This window comes from Pundamilia nyererei, unplaced genomic scaffold (genome assembly GCF_000239375.1).
Source record: "Pundamilia nyererei isolate P.nyererei 1_Seehausen unplaced genomic scaffold, PunNye1.0 scaffold00066, whole genome shotgun sequence".
In the NCBI taxonomy this organism is placed as follows: domain Eukaryota; kingdom Metazoa; phylum Chordata; class Actinopteri; order Cichliformes; family Cichlidae; genus Pundamilia; species Pundamilia nyererei.
Window position 1 is genome coordinate 1936734 of NW_005187467.1, and position 17371 is coordinate 1954104.

Sequence of the window (17371 nt, forward strand, 5' to 3'; positions counted from 1 at the left end):
CACTGCTTTGAATAAAAACTGTCCTGCAAAAATATCTATATGCACAAATACCTCATTCAGTAAGCACAAAAACACTTCAAATCAGCTAGCTTAACCCAATATTAACCATCTAGTGACCTCTTCAATGCACTCATTACAACATAATTAAACCACATCAGCATATGTTGTCATGCATCCTAAAACAGACTATGCACCCATGTGTGTAGATGGTAGAAATGCTTCGAAAGATCCACTGTTAAAATTTAGAGGGGATTCTGTCTTGCAATTAGTCTGACCAAAAGCAGAGGCAGGCCATACAGGCAGCTCTAATCTCATTAATCTTTGGTTGTAGAGCACCACCAGCGGGTGGGGCTGACAAATATATTAAATGCAAACAGAGGACTAGGAAAGGTTAAACCAAGTGCTGAATAGAGACTGAAAGAACAGAAAACACTCTGTCAGTCTCATCTGAGCAGCATACAGGAAAAGCAAGAGTGATTAAAAAGAATATTAAATATCAAATGTGTTTCGATTCCACCGAGTCGCCCATCCAGCAGCAGCACCAGAAGAACAGACACAACAAGATACACCACACCCCCCCCTATCAAATGCATGCCAATATACTTGCATGTATACAAACCCACAACACATCCCAAAAGCATTCTCTTTCTTTATACTAGAAAAAAGCACCTTTGGAAATCCTCAGCATTTCACTATCAACTATCAAAAGAGGCTGCCTTTAGAGTCATTCAAAAGATGTCACAAGAGGGTTAAAGCAAGCGGCTCCCTTTGTGAACAAAGCAATCCTGACAACAAAAGACAGAAGCTACAGGTTTGTGCAAATGACTCCAACACAGTGTGTAATCGCATTCTGGAGCTCACTGCAACATTTGCATTGCAGTTTTTGACTGTAACCCTACAAAACACTGCCGTTCAGTAACACAATGAATCTACAAACATATTGCAAAGGATGCAACTTTAGTGAGGAACTTGTTCTGTGTCGCATTAAAGCAAACTTGCAGGGTGATTTTAAAAGAATAGTTTGAATGCTGCTACATATCAAGATATGTTACTGTTACAGAGTCATGCAGCAACAAGCAAGCTCTCTTTTCATAACTCTCAACTAAAACTCCAACATTTTTATGCAAGAAAACATCAAATTCCTCAAATACATCAAATACTGGTTTAGCTTCAATTATTAATGCAGTAATTTTAATTTGCAAAGACAAAAAATATCTGCCTGTGTATTTTAGGTCGAGACCAAATGTTATTAGGATGGCGTAATATTTAATATTAAGGATATTGTTATACAGTGTAAAAGTGCTAAATTTTATACAGACATCTGGACACATGTAGTTGGACATGGGTGATTTGTTGACAAATATTTTTATTTATGTTGCCTTTTGATAATGATGACGTTGTATATTTTCTCTTTTACCCCAGGAGGAGGTTTAACGAGAATGAAATAAAGTCACAGCATTAAAATCACATGTGTCATACACACGTAGTCCTATTTTAGGATTAAGAGTGAAAGAATTGGAACACTGCACTCTTACTCGGCTTTCAAAGTCTGCGGTCGACCTTGCCGGGATTGCAGAACTCTGCTAAATCTTACCTTGTGACAGAAGTGCTGGGCAGTGATGCTGAAAACATCCAGGCACAGCGAGGCTTTCTTTAACTGAGCCTGCAGAGTCTGTAGCTGCAGGGCCTGCCGCTCACATCGCTCCCGCAGCTGCTGGATATGAGCGCGATCCACCTCCTGTGCCTTTTCGGTCTGAATGGCTCCATGAACTGCTGTTGTCCGACCACGAACTGCAGATACGCAAAACAGGCAGAAGAATATAGTATGTTGATGTACTTTTCCTCAGACTTATTATAGAAATAGAAATATATAGACAAACAAAACAAACAAGTCAATTTATGTGGATGCTGGTGTAAAAGTATATTATATGTGCAGTATGAAAACCCTTATCACCTGCACTGTTTGGCCTGTTTGGTCTCTGAGAAAAGCAGAAGTTGCTGATTTGTGCTGCTGTAATCTGAGCCAGCAGTACTGCTCCTGAAGGAGCCATCCTAGCATTAGAGCTACCGTGCTTTGTTGCTATGGCAACATCATGGTGCTATGGGTAAAGTCTGGGATGAAGTGCGGCGAGAGAGCAAGAGCGACACGGAATGAAAAAGTCACTGCAAATTTTAAAGATACAGTAGCAGCTGATGGTCCTGAACAAAACACCCTTCTTTTTACCAGTTAGGAAAAAAACCAAAGAGACATCATGGTATGTTGAGCACATCATGGTACGTTAAGCACACCTTATGTGTCTATAGTTTGTGTTTAAATGTATGCGGTGTGACAGGGCTGACTCACCAGGGGATTGTGGCTTGGGAGAAACCACTGCAAGTCTTTTAGGGGAGGACTTTGGTGACAGCTCAGCCTCTGCGTCCTTCTGTAAATCTCTCCTAGTCACTGTGTAACAAAAAAGGTGTTATTTTCTTTGTAATACACAGAATTAAAACATAAGACAGACATTTTTGTTGTTTGTTTTATCTCATAGGAAGTATTTGCCTAAATATTGGTTAACCTGTACTTCTGCTACACTACTTCTGTTTTTTTACTACAGACAAAACTTTGGCACAAAACAATAACATTATAAAATAACACCACTTTTTTATATTGAATAAAATATGGTACACATGCGCAGACTGATCAAATGAAACCCTCAATATAAAGGGATTTTTTTTTGTAGAATATTGTTCATCCCTCCAACAGAGTTCCTGGGAAAAACAGATTTAATGCCTAGGCATGGAAACTGGTAGTAAAAACAAACAACAACTTTGTTCTGTTTTTTCCTTATAATTAATCAAATCAGTGAATAACTGAAAGCATAAAAAATGGCTGAAATAAAGACTCAGCGATCACTGTAGGACAGTGACCACTAGCTGGAGTTACTGCTTCACTTGTTGACACAGTTTCTGTTGTGGAAAGATGGGGCGACTGGTGGTTCACCCAGAAATACAAACTGTCGCCACAGGATGGCGCTGATGCTCCACATTCACTGCAAAGACGCTACCATTAGCACCACTGTGCATTAGCTAACAATAAAGACGCCCACAAGAGCAGAGGGGGAGTATAGGCTACTGTATGATACTGTATCCCTGCTGTGATGCAATGCTAGGCAACAGTTTGGAAACACAGCACATGAATAAGTAATCCTAAATACTATTTATCATTTTCTACTCATTTTAGTCCTAAATCAGAAGCTTGATAAGCAAACTGAGCTGAACAATGGACAATAAAAGCAAATGAATGAGTAAACACTCAATCGTAGTCATTATGCTCTCAACTACAATCATAATTAGCAACATTGCAAAAGAAAAATCATTGCTTGAGTACAAAAAACACAGCTGTGTTTATTGTTTCTAGCTCAACTTCTTGCCCATGTACAGGACTGTAGCTCAAATCGTCACAGACAAACTGTTCTGTCTTCCTGCTTTTACTTAAAACTCCACAATAACTTTTAAAACTCAGACATTTCTCTAAGCAGCTTTGTGGGAATAGGTGGGGCTTATACTGAGGAATGAAATCAAACGTGAATTTCAATCACACATACACAACTTGAGCACAATCGTTTGGTTCCTCTGGCTTTGTGCAAGAGTGCTGTACCTAGTGGGGAGCAGTGCCGTGGTGGCAGATTGCGCCGCTGGAGGCTGGGGGCATTAGGAGGGTGAGGGCAGCTATGAGCAGGGGAGGCTTCTCTGTATGGTGCTGTGGCTTTATGTTGAGGTGTGTCATCGCTGCCACTGCTGGGATCTACATCAGAAAAGAAAAACATGCTCAGGGACTGTGGCAAAAATCACACAATGTTGCTATTTATACACGTACGAAATATGTTTTTATTTAAAAGCTGCAATTTTCTCACCTCCCGAATGTGATTAAGCCTATGTAAGGCAGTCAGTGTGCTCGCTCTAGCGCTGACTCTGGGCCATTTCCTAAGAATATCAGTGAGTGAGTCTCACCTGACCGCCACAGGATTAGTGAATTTGATTTGTAGATTTTGTAGACAATTTCCTCATATTTAAGTAATGCATGCAAAAATTTCCCTTCATTCTATGAAAATTTCAAGATGTTTGAAATTTGGTGCTCTTCAGGTCGCCATATTTTTCCAGCATTTTCTGAACCCTCTTACTAAAATAAACTTTAAACGCTGCCACCACACAAATTCGTTTCTACTTTTTTACCTATTTTTCTCCCTATAACTTTGAGCATTACTCAGTGGGTTATATCACAGTTTTAAAAAGAAAACTCAACCCAATATAATGTCTACTATATTGTATAAAAGCAAGCAAGTCACCATGGACAAAACAAGTTATAGCATTTAAAAGGTTGTCTTTACCTGGATTTTAATAACTTCTAGTTGTGCTAAGAATTATGTTGCATATCTAATGACGAAAAAGAAAGAAAAAACATTAGATTCTAAGGAAATGGCCAAGATAGCTATCAAATATTTCACCTTGGCCAACGTAGATATTTTGACGTTGACTACAAAAACTGAATTATTCATATTTTGCAGGTATGACATATCAATCCCAACAATTTTGGGAAATACCTGACTATGCAAACTAATAGGCATAGAGCCAGCCATGGCCTATAGTAAATGATGTTCTTGTTTCTTAACACAAAAGATTTGATTTGGTTTAGTAATACTGAGGGAATTCTCAGCGCCATTTGAAAATGAAAAACTGTGTAATGATGGCATTAAAGCTTTTAACTGTCAATTTCATGCACGTTTCAGATCATTACACTCTTTCCTAATGGAGTTTTGGTTCTTTTTTGCTTTGTTTTGTTTTTTCTGGTAAATTGCACACTCTCATCAAGATTCGCAAAAAACAGGGTGCTGTAAACATAGTAATTATTCATAAGAGCTGCTGTTATGCCTCTAGCTTTTATGGAAATGAAAAGCTGAGGAACAGTGCAGCTGAAACATCCTCCAAATAATCACAATGAAATTATGATAGTTTTTACATATTTTTGCATGCTGTATACTGTATGCATTTCTCAGATATAAACCTTTAACTTTATAATAGTCAAAAAAATTCCATCAGTGCATAAATGATGGAATTTACTTCGTCGTTATAAGTGAAGAGTCAAACCAGAGAGCTCTAATCACTAATCATAAAATATTCAGCAGCTCAGTCAATGGTAGTGCTGACACAAACTCTAACTATTGGTAATATAACACTTTTGAAAAGGAAAGGATAGCTTTGTGCCCTTGAATTAAAATACCATCACTCTGATCTAATAATGTCAAATTGTGACCCAAGGAGGCTGCAGACATTCAAAAAACGTTAAGCTGTTGTGATACATACGTGTGTGTGTGTGTGTGTGTGTGTATATATATATATAAGCACATTTTATTGATACAAAGGACAGTATAGCATAAAAACAGATTAAAGGAGAACATTAAATCACTTTTGATGTAAAAATGCCAAGGCTCTGTGCAACACATCTAGTGATGCTTTCCAAAGCAGCAGCATGAATACACCAGGGAGAGTCAGCAGATTTTTTTCCTTTCTTTTTTTTTTCCTTTTCCCAAAGGTGACCTACTGAAATGGAGACGAAGCCAAGAAAGGGATTGGCTAAAGGAGACGGCCGAAGGCTGACTCACACTGCTAAATGCTTGTTTCTAGCGTGCATGTACAATACAAATCCACCCCCTGTAGTAAGAATCCTCTGATCAGCACCAATGAGGACTCTGCTTGTGACTAACTCGCAAGCAGCGAGAATAGACAAGCTAATAACATTCAGAACAAATGTGCCTCTGGGCCATGTGGCAGTGATGAAGAAATGGTGACAGAAAAATGAGAAGAAAGGACTGTGTTACTTTACAGTCAGCATACTGTGTAATACGTTCCTCCTGATTGAACTACACCAGTGAATTAATTATTTCACCAGACCTGAGCATCATGATGACAAGGAGCTGCTTGTTCCTGCTTGTAGCTGCATTTGAGGCTTATGGTTATAGCGTGGTGCAATCTGAGCCAACAGCCTAAAGGGAAACACTGCGGTGCAAGCAGACAGTTGTGTATGCCATCTGAGCTGCTTCCAAGCATTTTACAATCTGGCAGATACTGAATTTGTTAAAATGTACACAAATCTGCTTCAGTTTACATATCTAAAAAGATTACAGAGCCACTGGCAGTCAAGTTGGGCATCCTCATATTAATGTTGAGTAGAACTGTTGTTGTTTTCTTGAGAATCAGTGGTACTGTATACACCAACTAATTAAGAGTACTATTGCTACTATTTCTAAGGACAGGCAGGATTCAGCTGTCAAAGACTGGAATAAATGTAGTGATGTTTAAGCAAAGGACAACATTAACCTGTAATTATGACAATGAGCATCATTGCATGATTAAACTCATACAATAGATAAAAATGAATAAAAAATTAATGACCTTCCCAGAGTGCGAAATCTTATTACTTCTGATGTCTATCAGTTTAAATTAAATTTACCAGAGAAGTTTGCAAGCTTGTCTTAAAGAGCCGCTTTCTCTGATATTCTTTATATTTTCTGTTACTATTATTTTTACCATGACTGGTCTGTATTAAGCTGTAGCTTTGTTGCTTATGTGTTTCTTTTCAGTGTTTCAGGTTTCTGGGGTAGCCTTTATGAAACTGGATGCTATTGGTTCCAGCTTCTCCAGAGGCAGTTTATATTGTAAGGTAAAGACCCTACATCAGGGGTGCCCAACTTCAGGCTTCAAGGGCCGGTGTACTGCATGCTTTAGATATCACCCTGGGTCAGCACACCTGAATCAAATGATTAGTTCATTACTAGGCCTCTGGAGAACTTCAAGAGACGTTGAGGAGGCAATTTAACAATTTAAATCAGCTGTGTTGGATTGAGGACACATCTAAAACCTGCAGGACACCGGCCCTTGAGGCCTGGAGTGGGACACCCCTGCCCTACATTATTACAAAGAAAATAAAATCATTGTATTTAAAATAGAAGAATCAGTACTTATCACTACTTTTAGTGAATCACTTTCAATGGCTGCTATTGCATTATTTGCTTTGGTTTTACACCCAGACCATAACCATATATCTAAACATTTTCCAAACAATGGTCAGTTTGTGTCACGTCTCTGAATCAGCAGACAACACACATGGCCTGCTCATATTTAGCAAAACCGTTTTTGGTAATAAAACAATGTCTTGTTAACCGACACTTTCTTTCCTGACACTTTGCTGACATCTCGTTCACACACAGAGATAATTACATTGCCAGGTGAATTTTGCTGTCATTCCTTTATGCAGATGAAGACTGGGGAATATTTCAGTGATGGTACTGAAATATGCATTGGGAATTCTGCAGTATGCAGGCTGAGCACAGGCAGCAGAGGGAGAGAGAGTAACTTTCTTCCTAAAGAAATCCTTTCTTCTCTGAGGCTCTGTGCTGCAGCGGCTTAGAAATGCAGAATTCTGACAAATGATTGAAAATGAAACAAAATGAGCAGCTGTTACTATAGTAACTGAGGATAGACCAGCCACACCTGCCGGTGAACTAATAAGGAGATGCAGATGTAGTAAAACATTGGTGTGGGGTAACCTTTTATTTAGGCAGAAAAAATGAGTTGAGTGGACATAACTCACACTGAGAACCTCGGCCTGGGTCACTGTGGGTGCTTTCATTAGACTGGTTGCTGGATACAGATGAGACACTGGAGCTCCGGACAAATCCTAGAGAAGCCAGACGGGCAGCTGGAAGGGCAGAGAAGCCTGGAGGACGAAGGCCAGACTGGCCTGATTTGAGCAGGAGGCTTTTTGGGGTGGTTTCTGGACCTGCCCTCCTGGGCTCTCCTAAAGGTAGAAAAACAAGTAAAAAAACAAGAAAAAAAAAACTTTAAAAACCTGATTTAGTTTATACTGAAATAAAATGAATAAATAAAAGAGGAAGATTACATATATATAGATATATAAACATTATTCAATGACTAAATTCCACATAAATAAGAAAGCAGCATATGTGCAACCAGCCAAGAGTATCATTTATAATGTAAGAAGGCAAAATTATGCAGTGCGAGCTGGTAGCAAGTGCAAGTTACACTAACTTCAAATGCTTTGCACTTCAAAGAGTTGAGGTGCCAAAAGCCAAGGCTCATCCATAAGCATGACAGGAAAAAAATTAGGTGAATCATTCAGCAAGCCCAAGAAGCTTGTTGAATAAATAACTCTACAGCTCGACATCTACGGGATGGGAGAGTGCAGAGAATACTAAAGTAGGTAGAGAGAGATAAGAGAAATCTGTTGAAATGATTTCCCAAGATTTGACCTAATCATCTAACCACACAGGGTTTTTTAACGTAAGCATACACAAATACATCTTGTGTTAAACTTTTAAACATTCCCAAAACAACCTTTGAAAATGCAGCTGTCTCTGATACTAAAAATGCAACTAACATTTCAGTTCACTTTTGAGTCAATTTGCCAAAACGTTACAATCTCACCTGCCAGATCTTGTTGGCCTGGAGTGGACACTTTGGCAGCCAGATAGTGTGAGGGACCTGACCTTTGACCTGCCTGCTGAACTCTTGGCTTGGCTGCAGGCTGCCTGGTGACTGCACCTAGCCCAAGCTGAGGCCTCAGGGTTCTTGGCGAGCGGTAGACACTACCTCCTTCAGGGGAAACATGCTGCTGAAGGACATCACCAACAAAACCAGTTACTATAACATCATTCACATTCTAGACTGATGGACAGCAAGGTATCATGTGATAGGTTTGATTCATGTATTATTAAGTTAAGCACTTTGGTTTTGTGTGATAATACATCTAATCTATTACCACTCTGTTACTGTTTGTGGTGCAATGTGAGCCAGTACGTGACCAAAATAATCTAAAACACAGCATGTGCAGTGTAGCTGAAACTGACCAATCTGCACGAACAATTAAAGGGTTAAAAATGCTTTCAGGTTGAGCCACCATCATGCTAAATTGGAATACTTGTACCACACCATAAGCTGAGTTGTGTGAACATATCAAAACAAAAGTCCGCTTCTCACCTCTTGAAGATATTTCTCTGATGCCTCCTGGAAGTTGTCTGACTTTCCACTCCTTTGAGGGATAGTGCTGCTTGGAGGTTTTACTCCAGTCACAGCGACACCTGGAGGATAGTATCCTGTCTTCTGCATCTCCTGTCGATATTTGTCAAATAGCAGGTTTGAGGAACAGAGCACTGGTGTGGATTTAGTTTGAGAAGCAACCTTTGGATCTTTGAGAGCTGGTGGGTTGGAGTAAGAGGGTAATCTTGATGTGTGTGTGGAGGCTTCATTTAGTGCATCGGTGAGTGGTGGTTTTGCTTGAGTATTCTTTCGAACATACGTGATGATTTTTGGCCGCACGTTTTTGGGCTTCTGAGGGGGCGAAGATCTCCTGGGTTCGGACTCCTTCTGTTGAGGCATGATAGGTTTGGGGATTCCACTGCTCAAACTCGTCTTAGCATGTGGTTTGATAGTTTGACTTATTCCTCTTTGAGAGGAGTCACTGCGCTCCAGGCTCGGTGCCCTGATGCCCTGGACCTTAGCTGGAGAACCACTAGGTCGTCTCTTAGGTGACGAAGAGGAGGTGGTTTTAGGGGATGTAGGAGTTGCTGGTCGACTGGGGCTTCCCCATGGCTTCCTCCTTTCCAGACTTGAAGAGCTGGGAGTGGTGGTGTTCTCAAAGGAGCCCTGCTTTTTTAAGGTGTTATCAAAAGAGAGCTGCTTCTTTAAAGAATTCTCAAATGAAGGCTGCTTTTTCAGACTCTTATCAAAAGAGCTTTGTTTCTTCAGTGTGTTATCAAATGAGTCTTGTTTCTTTATGGCTTTAGGTTCAACACATGACTGAGTCCCCTTTGTACCTGTTCTGAGAGCCCTGTAGTTCACATCAGGGGTCTCATCCGCTTGTGTGCTTTTATCTATTTTAGCGTTGCTTTCTTTTTGACATTTTGTCAGAGAGGTTAAAGCCTTGTTCTCAGTACAATTTACCTCCAAAACACTACCCTTTGCTTTATTTCTATGGTTATTATTTGTCCCGGGTTTGCCACTGACATCATGTGCCTGTGATACAGCATCATCTGACTGAACTGCTGAATTCAAATTCATATCTACATCTTTCTGGGTTATTGTGCTTTTTCTAGCAGAAAGAGAAGAATCATCAACTATTTGAGAGGCCTTGCCTCTCTCAGAGATAGTGGTGCAAATCTGGGAAGTTAGGTCCTCTGAGATGGTTGAATGAGGACCAGAGGCAATATGCCAGGAGTCTGTCACCTGGTTCTTGCCAACAGTGTCCATGGCAGTGGCCATGCTTGAAATGGTGGACAGACAGGATACAAAGACATCAGTTTCAGAGCTTAAGTCAGTCTTGGAAGCTTCTCTGCTCTCAGAGACATGAGAGCCATTGGATTCTTGCTCACTGGCACCGTTCAGAATTGACTTCCTTTCTTCCCTGCCCTTATAATCTATCGCCTCTTCTGCTGTGGATTTTCTGCATGATGACGGCTGTTCTTGAAGCTCCTTCCGCTCTGCAAGCCCAACAAAGTCCTCTTCCTCCTCAACAAGATAAGCCTCCAACTCCTGACACTCTAACATCTCAAATTCAGCCAGCTCAGGGTCATCACACTGAGAGTCTGTGCCCCAGATGATGACTTTGTCTTGCTCTGCTGTTACAGTTATCAATCCTGACAGACAGCCAGTATCCCCAGTTCTCCCACCATCTTCTGTCCGAATGTCATTGGCATTGGCGTCGCCATCAGCCAGCATGCCACCCTGCTGGTTGTTATTCCTTAACTCCCCCACACCAAAGGGCTCTTCTCGCTCACACATTATGAAATCAGCTCTGAGTTTGTGGCAGCCTCAAGAGCACTTAAAATAAATCATCATCATCGTCAAGCATCAAAAAGTCTGTCTGCCCATCAAGCTGTCCTACTGGCAGAGCAGGAGCCTATTTTCAGTATGTCAGAAATGTGGATGTTGAATGTCATGTCTAATTTGGAGCATGGGTCTTCATAACATCTGAGGTCCTTATCCTGCATAAAAACAGCAGATCACAAGTAAAGAAAATATATTGAAGATGACTTAAAAACAATATTCAACAGGTATATTTAAAAAACTGTGCCATCTTATAATAATTTAAATCTTTCAGTCTGTTTCATCATAAAACCATGAAATAAAGTGAGTTTTTTTGTGGGGGCAGTGAAAGATGTGTAGATGCACCGAAGGTAATGTAGGCTAGACCAGCAGGAGAAATCACAGTTAACCTCTTACAAACACAGCAACGAGTGATTTAGCCAGCATAAACAATATTAATGTATAATTTTTTTCTGGCCTCTTTTTTCTTTTTTTTACACTTCTTTGTAGCTCAAAAAACCTTAATGGGTGTTTCTGTATATGAAACAGCTGAGGTCATATGATAACTTATTGGTTACAGCTTTTGTAAGAAAATCCTCAGGCCCAGTGTGGGATAAACTCAGGCCTGTTGGGCTCCCAGGATTGCAAAAACCTACAGTGGTGAAAACCATGAATCTTTTCTGCCTTTATTCTTAAATGTTAAACATGCCAAACATCTTGTTTATTTTGTTTCTGACTGAAATATCATCAAGGGCCCAGAATTTTTTGCAGCACTCTTGTGAAGAGCAGTATTCACAAATCTGACTCTTAAAAAAATGACATTAGTGAATTAGCTGGCAACCGGTCTCTCTCTAGCTTTAGGAATGTGAGTGAATTCAGCAGACAAGATAATATGCTGCTTGGAATATATGTTACAGGTGGGAACAACTTTGTGGTTAAACAAGATCTACAGAGAAGAAGGTACAAACAGAAAATATTAGCCTAAAAAAATTACTTGTATTGAATTATATAACTCCCTGATCTAACTAGAGACTGCTAAGTTTAAAATACAATTAGGGACAAGGGAAAAAAGGAATGACTATCTTCCAGCCACAGTGAACTATCCGGGGGGAAAAATAACAACCAGACAAGCTTAAGTACACTGACAAAAAAAGCAAATTCTGCCTTTGGAGGGAAAATAAAATGACACGGTCTCTTGTTTATGGACACTATCATTATTGTTCTGTCTTTATGACAGTCAGATGCAAACCAGCATGACAGTGACGGTGCTACATTTGACCTTCATAATGGAATTGTTTTCTTATATTTTATGTTTCTGATTATCCATGTGCCTTGAGTTACTGAGATTGTCTTTTGTGAATACTTTTGATATACTTGCATTAAAAAATACACATTATTTCTGTTATCCCTTTTCTGCACCATCTATTGCTTGCAACAACAAAAAAACAAAAACAAAAGACATCCAAGAACCTCTATTTTGTCCAATCAGTTGAGTGACTGTGGACTTTTTACCTCCACAACTTTTACAGTGTTTATGATGGGCCACCTCTAAACTGCCAAGTACTACTGAGGCTTTTACAAGTTCTCGTGACCCAACTGTCTGCTTCTGCACTTCTAAAATCATTTAATAGGCTGCTTGACGTATGATTTTATTTAAGGCTGACAAAAATAGACAAATAAATAAATACAATATTTCAGCCTTCATGATATTTAACCCTTTCCTTCATTAAGGGAGATCTATATGTAAACTTTGTATTTCGAAGAGCTTTAAACTGTCAACATGAATTTTAAGTTTGTTGATATGTTACCAAAATCTGGAAGTTCTGCAAAATCTGCTTCCCTCATCTCCCATCATTCAGCTGGCTGCCCTGCCACCTGCATGCTCAGATTAAGAGCTATGCCACTTCCTTTAATTGCCCTGCAATTTTAGTCAGCCAGCAGGTACCATAATTGCTCAGAGAGTTTCTACTAATCCAATATGAGAAATGTGAATGAAATGTTCTGTGTGGACCCTTTGGAAAGGACAGAGAGCACTGACAGGCCCTTTGATCTTAAGCAACAACTCTTTTTTTTGCAGAGAAATTGCACATGCTGTTATCACCTCATCATGCCTTTCCCATTATCCAGTTGTGGTTGACAAGTTCCTCTAGCACAAAAAATTAAATTCCAAGAAAATTTCCAATTAAAGAAAAAAAACCTACTAGGAAGAAAACTGACTGCCTGCTGCTCCATCTCAGGCATTTGCTCTGCATTTGTGTCCTAATAAATTCACTTACGCAGCAGGAAATAGCATGTCATTTCCCTTCTAAGAAAACAAAACTGTGCTGTTGCCTGTTATTAGAGTTTGATGTATGCTTAGAACAAGTCAACTTTTGTAAACTTGACAAGAAAAGCAGAGAGGGTCTACAGACAGAAGTGCCCGTTTGCAACATAAGCTAAAACATCGCACTAAATGCTGCCTCTGCACAACAGAGACAGCACACCTGCATCTACTGCAGTGCTTACTGTTAAACCACACTGAGACACAAAATCTCTCAGTGCAGGCAGACAAAACACTGGTGCTACTAACAAATGTTTTTCCTTGTCGAATATTTCCAGACAAGTGCTATAAAATATTGTTTTTAAGAGAAAGGCTCAACCTGCTAACACAACTGTTTCTGCTGCAGCCATCATCCTTAAATTGATTTCCAGCTCTAAATCGGTTAAGTGCAGACCTCAGCATGGACACTATGGTACAGTTATCTGCACAGCAGTGACATGATGGATATGGTGCATTTGTTGAGTTTTATATAACTGCATTTGTTAATATTTGATCTAGAAAGTAGTGAAATATCATAGATCAAAGTTATGTTGGGAGTGATAACTTGTGTAAATGGAAATTTTAGGTGTAAAGAATCATAAATGGCATTTATAAAAAGAAAGGAGAAATGGGCCTTCATCCTCTAGCCAGACCTGGGAGTGGAGTTTAACAGCCCACAAAAAACACATTTAAGTGTTACCCAGTGGGTAACCCAGTGGGTAACACTACCAGGTATGGGTTTGGGGTCAACTGCACATTACCTTTACCTGCTACCGAGCTTAGAGACCAGTTTCTGGATTCTGCTTGGGGAACAAGACAGTCACCTGGCTAGGGACATTAAATCTGGGTAGGCCGTGTTCAAGGCCTGGCAGTTAAAGGTTCAACAACCTAAGAACTTGCTGTTAAGATATAAGTACAAAAGGAGGGCATCATGTGGAAGAAGGAGGCCTTTCAGGATTACCTGATCCAGGGGTGCATTAAAAACAGAGACAGATATTGGGAGAGGAGACCGGCTGTTGCTTTGGCATTTGCTAAAGCAAAAAATTTAGGAGAAGTTCAGGAAGGCTACAGAGTTAGACTTTCAATTCTTCGTTTTACGTCAAGTTTACACATGTTTGTATAGAATTATAGAGTTAGAGAAGGTATTCAAATGTGTTTGGAGAACCCTGTTGTCTTTTGCAGCAGTGCAGACTATAAGGTTTGTATCTATGAGCCATCCAATTCTTTTATAAGTAAAGCAATAGCTGTGACTGTATTCAAAACACAAGGCCCAACATCGTTTTAGCAAGGGTTAGACGCTGTCAAGTTTGCTTCTTGTCTTCATTCCTGTTTGTGATATTTATGGACCAGCACTGAAAATGCAGCCAGTGTGAGGAGGGAGTTGGGAATGGGAACAGCAGTAATGTGTCAGTAAGTATTTCAGGATGTTGTTAACAAGTGATGGCAAACTGGAGCTGGAAATGGACAAACTGATTGGTGAGGCTTATGCACAATCCCCCAGAAAGAAAAGGAAATGGAGAGACAAGTGTGTGCTGCAACTGTGACCTGACTTTGGTAAGTGAAAGTAAAAGGAATGGTTGGATTTACAAGAAACACCAGAATCCTTTAGAGCTCAAGTTTGCTTTGTTCAGGTCATTTGAAAATGATTAGATCCAGTTACAAGAGACGTACTGTAAAATCTTCTGATTTCATACATGAACTAACTTTCTTCTTTATGTCTCTCATTCAGCTTCATTCTATTCACAAGTTTTCTGGGTTTGAAGGACATTTGCCACTTCCTTCCTGTTCCGTTTCCTGGTATCACTTATAGTACTATTCAACACTCGGGCAGTCAGTCAGACATCATAACAGTACAAGAGAGAACAGGGAAATTTATAGTTGTAGCACTAAAATGCTTCCCCCATCTCCCATCATTCAGCTGGCTGCCCTGCCACCTGCCTGCTCATATTCAGGCAACACCTTTGCCAAGGCCACTGAGAAAATCTGTGCATCCAAGCCTCGCAGGAGTACTTATGTGAAGATGTGCCCGCACAGCTTGTTTTGCTCTGTGAAATAGAAGCTGTGTCAGCTTCTGTTTTGTGTCAGCTGTCTAATGCAGCTGCTTGCTGGTCCTCACAGATGTGGGCCTTCATTTGTTTACCAAGCCTCACTTGATGCTTAATCTAGATCCCTCATGAAAAATTGAAGATGAGTGAAAATGGAGGCAGCAGTCTCCCTCTCAATTTAATGCTTCAGTGCCCCTGACTTCTTTGTGCAACCACCTAAAGCTCACATAAGATTTGCTTTTTCATACACATGGCAACGGTTTGCCTTGAAAAACTACAAATGAATGCTTCACAGGCAGCAAAAACCCACAAAATTCTATCATTTGGAAGCTAATTCAAATGCTTCTTACATAAATGAACAAATATGTAGTAACAGCACCTTTTATGTTCAGTTTATAAAATCTCCAGGCTTCCGGTGAGACGATCGAGGCCTTACTGGCTGTGCATGCTGCCCACTGGCCCTCATCATTTTATGGTCACATCTTACATAATCCAGTACAACTCAGGCCTTTTCAATAAATGTCACCACTCAAGCCACACCAACAGAAATCTGTTACTTCACTATTACTAATGCACATTCATGCTGCTCTGGGTACCTTGTTCCTCACACTAGGAAACTATTTTTGTTCAGAGGGAAAAATACAGAAAGAGGAAGGACCGGCTTTGCTGATTTTAGAAAAGACAAAAAACATAAGATGTGGGTGACACAATAAATAAAACATGGTGTGACTCCACATACACATTTTGAGGTGAGAGCAATTGTACTGAGGTTACCTTTTCAAAGCTTGGTATGCAAACGCTATATTAGAATCTGCACTCCTGGAAACGATTAGGAAATGACTTGAAAACAACCTTATTAGAAACACAACAGGATCATCCGCAGTCTCGAGTAGATGCAGCAGGGTCAATAAATGCAGTTATCACTGCCGCTGTTCGGAGATTGAGAGGGAGACAGCAAACGCCTTCTGTTCCCCTTGTGAAATGAAATTTCTTACCGGTTTAATTCAGGTGAATCTGGAGAAGAGCCCGTCAGCGAAGAGCTGATGAAGAATGATTGAGACATCCAGTTTAAGCCGAGATGAAGAGGGTACAGTCTGCATCATCGCTGGAAAACAGGGAGGAGAGGAGACGAGAGGAGATTGAACAAAATGGACTCGGGTCGCCCCCTGCAGGTGAAGACAGGACATTTCTTCCCCACTACAGAGCGACACGCAGTACATGCGTGAATGAGAGCGGGGCAGATGGGAAGGTGAAGATGTAAGGAGTAAAGGAAGTGGAGATGGAGGAGTTTAAAAAGCTGGGGTCAATCATCCAAAGCAAAAGTGAGTGCACATGAGAAGAGGAACAAGTGAGTGCAGGATACGATCACAGGATATCTGCACGAGTGAAAGGGAAGGTTTACAAGGTGCTGAGTCCTGCCGTGATCTTTGGTTTGGAGAAAGTGGCACTGACACAAAGACGGGGTGGAGACGGAGGTGGAAGATGGGAGATTTTCACTGAGAGTGACCACGAGGTGCAATTTCAGAAATTAATATATCAGAGGGACCGCTCAAGTCGAGCAGTTTGGAGACAAAGTTAGAAGGCAAAATGGTTCGGGCATGTGCAGGAGAGAGAGTGGATCAACTGAAAGGATGTTGACATGGAGCTGCCACATGAAAAGAAGGAGGACATTGCAAAGGGTTCATGACAGAGGAAGGTGGAGACGGGGCGGCAGATGTGTGGAGGCCTCTAAAGAGAGCAGCTCAAAGAATAGAGAAAGAGCAACACAGACTAATATAGTGCTTAACAGATTTATTAGACCGTCTGGCTAAATGGTTATTAGGCGAACCATACAAACAAATTAAAATGAGTGTAATCGGTCCTCAATCAAAAAAAAAAAAATCATGTGCTTTATTTATTGTTTTTGTAAAACAGTCGATTAAAAAAAAAAAGATAACAGTAATTATATTCAAAGATCATTTTGATTACACAGCTTACTCATATTACTGGATTAAACATTACAGAAACGTACAGTTAATTTTAGGGTAACTATAGCATTTTACATTTGGCAGTAGTCTTATGAATTAATTACAGTGTTAAACACTAAAAACAGTTTGTCTGCAGAATAAACTGAAGGAATTTAGATTTTTCTTTGGCTCCAATCTTTCTGATTACTGTACTTGAAGTA

At 40.1% G+C, this 17371-nt stretch overlaps 1 protein-coding gene across 1 annotated transcript; it reads right to left on the bottom strand.

Moving 5' to 3' along the window:
- Positions 1-1450: 1450 nt before the first annotated feature.
- Positions 1451-16357, bottom strand: mtus2b (microtubule associated tumor suppressor candidate 2b). The gene is made up of 8 exons (XM_005736042.1): positions 16200-16357; positions 9037-11039; positions 8485-8671; positions 7631-7837; positions 3641-3787; positions 2345-2443; positions 1595-1791; positions 1451-1489 (listed from the first exon to the last, which is right to left on the bottom strand). The coding sequence occupies exons 2-8, from the start codon at positions 10834-10836 to the stop codon at positions 1451-1453; spliced, it is 2676 nt and encodes an 891-aa protein (XP_005736099.1). The 5' UTR covers positions 10837-11039; positions 16200-16357.
- Positions 16358-17371: the final 1014 nt, after the last annotated feature.